Consider the following 3,016-nt stretch of genomic DNA (forward strand, 5'->3'; position numbering starts at 1 on the left):
CCAGCCACAAAGACAAACAGCGACGCAGCAGCAACGAATGCAGCAGCAGCAGCAGCACAAACTGCAGTAGCAACAGCAAAAGCAGCAGCAGCAGCAGGCAAAGCACTAGAGAGCCTTGGTAGTCACAAGAGGCCTACGAAAGAGGCCGTGAGCTGCAGAGACATCCAGCAGTGCAGCAACTGCAGCGGCAGCTGCTGCTGCTGCTGCTGCTGAAGGGGGCAAAAGAGACACTGGCAGGGGCCCCGCAACGGTCCTGGCGTGAATACACACAATAGCAGCAGCAGCACATTTGCAACTGCTGCTGCTGGCGCTGCTGCTGCTTGCTGCTGCTGCTGTTTGCTGCTGCTGCTCCTTGCTGCATGCGCTACGCCTAGCTTCGAGTTCACTTTGAAAACAAACAGAAAAGAAACATTTAAATTCCACGGCTGCTGCGTCTCCTCTTGAAGCAGCAGCAGTAGCTGCTGCTGCTGCCGCTTCAAGAATATAGAAGCACCCCCAGCCTGGCTTCTTCGCTTAGCTGCTGCTGCTGCTGCTGCAGCTGCGAATTCACTCCCGTGGAGAGCCGGCTCGATGGTGCTGCTGCAAACCACACGCACGCAAGGCAGGTTTCTTGAGCTGCTACTGCTGCTGCTGCTGCTGCTGCTTCTGCTGCTCTTTCTGCTGCTGCTGCTGTTGCTCTGCTGCTGCTGTTGTTGCTGCTACTGCTGCAAAGGTCTCTGGAAACGCAGCCGCATCAGTTGTGCTGTGTGCTGCTGCTCACGCCAGTTCCCGTCTTCATATAGCAGCAAGTTGCTGCTAGGCTGCCTCTGCTGCTGCTGCTGCTGCTGCTGCTGTTCACTATTCCTTTGCTCCAGCCTTTTCTGCTGCCTCTGCATGCCAGGCACCTGCTGCTGTTGCTGCAGCTGCTGCTGCTGCAGCTGCTCTAGCAGCATCCCTGTAGGCCGGAACGACGCTGAGGCGCGTGGAGGCTGGTGCTGCTGCTGCTGCTGCTGCTTCTGCTGCTGCTGCTGGTGCGCTGCTGCCTCTGTGCGCTGCCACGAGGAGTGGTGCTGCAGTGGCTCAGTCAAGAGGCGTTGGTGGTGCTGCTGCAGCTGCAGCTGCTGCTGCAGCAGCAGCAGCTCTTCCTCCTGCTGCGTGTGCTGCAGCTGCTGCTGCAGGCCAAGTGCAGATACACCTGGAGGGTCCACCAGCCGTCTCTCCACCTCAAGTGCTTCCAACTCATCCAGTTCTTGCAGCAGCTCAACCTGCAGCAGCAGCAGCAGCAACAGCAACAGCAGCAGCAACAGCAGCAGCGATATGAGCACGGGCAGCAGCGACAGTGGCAGGGGTGCAGCAGAAACAGCAGCAGCACAAAGATTGTGCGTCAGCCACGAAAGCAGGAAGTCGCCTCAATCCGCCCTAAACCCTAAACCCTAAACCCTAAACCCTAAACCCTGGCAAGTGAATGCGTGCCTCTTGCTCGGCTGGCGTGGCGGTTTGCTGCAGCGCCTCCACAAATTCTTGCTGCACTTCCTGCTGCTCCGTCATGTCGTCTAGGAGCCTTTCAACGGTGCTGCTGTTGCTGCAGCAGCAGCCACAGTCGAAGCAGCAGCAGCAGCAGCAGCAAGAGCAGGCGCACACTTCACGTGAGAAAAACGCATAGCTAAGGTGTGTGGCATCAGAGATACCAACTGCACCACAGCAGCAGCAGCAGCAGCAGCAGCAGCAGCGGCAGCAGCAGTCCCAAGAGCGGCAGCAAAACCCTTGCACAAGCAAATGCAGCAGCAGCAGCAGCCGGACGCGCGGCAACGCCGAGCTGCTGCTGCTGCAGCACCAAAAGCGGTAGCATCCAGCGCCCGCAGCAGCAGCAGCAGCACTGGCAGCAGCAGCAGCAGCAAGAGCCTCACAGTTGTTTGCTGATTTCCTTCTGGGCGTTTGCTGCTGCTGCCATGGCGGAGACTGCCAGCCGCTGCGTCTGTGCTGCTTCCAGCTGCAGCAGCTGCTTCTCCAAAGCCAAACGAGCAGCAGCAAGTTGCTGCTGCTGCTGCAGCAGCAAACGCCGCCGCTGCAGCGCCAGCAAAGCCCCGCTGCGGTCCGAAGCAGCTACGCACGCCCGCGCCGCCTCGCTTTGCGCCTTAGACACAAACCCCAAACCCTAAACCCTAAACCCTAAACCCTAAACCCTAAACTCCAAGCCTCCAGCCCTAAACAGGCCACTCGCCTCCCTCACAGGAAGCTACTTCTAGACCCTAACGAGAAGTCCTAAACCCCAAACCCTAAACCCTAAACCCTAAACCCTAAACCCTAGGCCCTAGTTTGCAACGGCTTTGCCACCTTGTGGAGGCCTTTCTTGGAGACGGTAAGTGAGCTGTATTTAGCGTTTACGATTTAGGGTTCAGGGTTTGGGGTTTAGGGTTTAGGGTTTACCTGCGCCCTGCGAAGTATGTGGGCATGGCGTTTGTCGAGTGTATTGATGGCTTCCCTGCTGCCGGCGATGGCGTCATGGAAGCTGCTGCTGCTGTTGCTGCTGCTGCTGCTGCTGCTGAAGTTGCTGCTGTTGACATTCTCAGAGCCAGCAGCAGACTCCCGGCGCCGCAGCATGCTGAGGGCGCGAAGCATTGCAGCTGGCTCCCTGCTGCTTTTCCTGCTGCTTCGCTGCTGCTGCTTCTGCAGTTGCTGCTGCTGCTGTTGCTGCTGCAGCGAGTGCTGGCGCTCTCTGTTGCTGCTGCTGCAGCTGCCGCTGCTACTGGCTGTCTGCTGCTCCTGGGAGAGAGAAGGGCCCCCAAGCTGCTTCCCCTACGCTGTGGGTCCCTTGCAAGCTGCAACAGCAGCAGCTGTACTGGAAAGCCGGCCGCAACTGCTGCTGCTGCTGCTGCTGCGGTTGGATCTGCTGCTGGATCTCCTGCGGTTGCTGCTACTAACTAGGCTGTACGCTACGTCGGTTAAAGCGAAAAGACAAAAGTGTGCTGCTGTTGGTTCTGCTGCTGCTGCTTCTGCTACTGCTGCTGCTGCCGCTGCAGGTACTTTTTTGCTGCTG

At 58.6% G+C, this 3,016-nt stretch overlaps 1 protein-coding gene across 1 annotated transcript; it reads right to left on the reverse strand.

Annotated features, from left to right (window-relative positions):
• Positions 1-475: 475 nt before the first annotated feature.
• On the reverse strand, positions 476-2,598 carry ETH_00013705 (SNF7 protein, putative; the record flags this gene model as incomplete). The annotated part of the gene is made up of 5 exons (XM_013380711.1): positions 476-579; positions 761-1,244; positions 1,453-1,561; positions 1,887-2,113; positions 2,407-2,598. 5 exons carry the CDS (start codon positions 2,596-2,598, stop codon positions 476-478), a joined length of 1,116 nt encoding a protein of 371 aa, XP_013236165.1.
• Between the last annotated feature and the right edge of the window lie 418 nt (positions 2,599-3,016).

The sequence above is a fragment of the Eimeria tenella genome, genomic scaffold (genome assembly GCF_000499545.2).
Source record: "Eimeria tenella Houghton genomic scaffold, Eth_scaff827, whole genome shotgun sequence".
Classification (NCBI taxonomy): Eukaryota; Apicomplexa; class Conoidasida; order Eucoccidiorida; family Eimeriidae; genus Eimeria; species Eimeria tenella.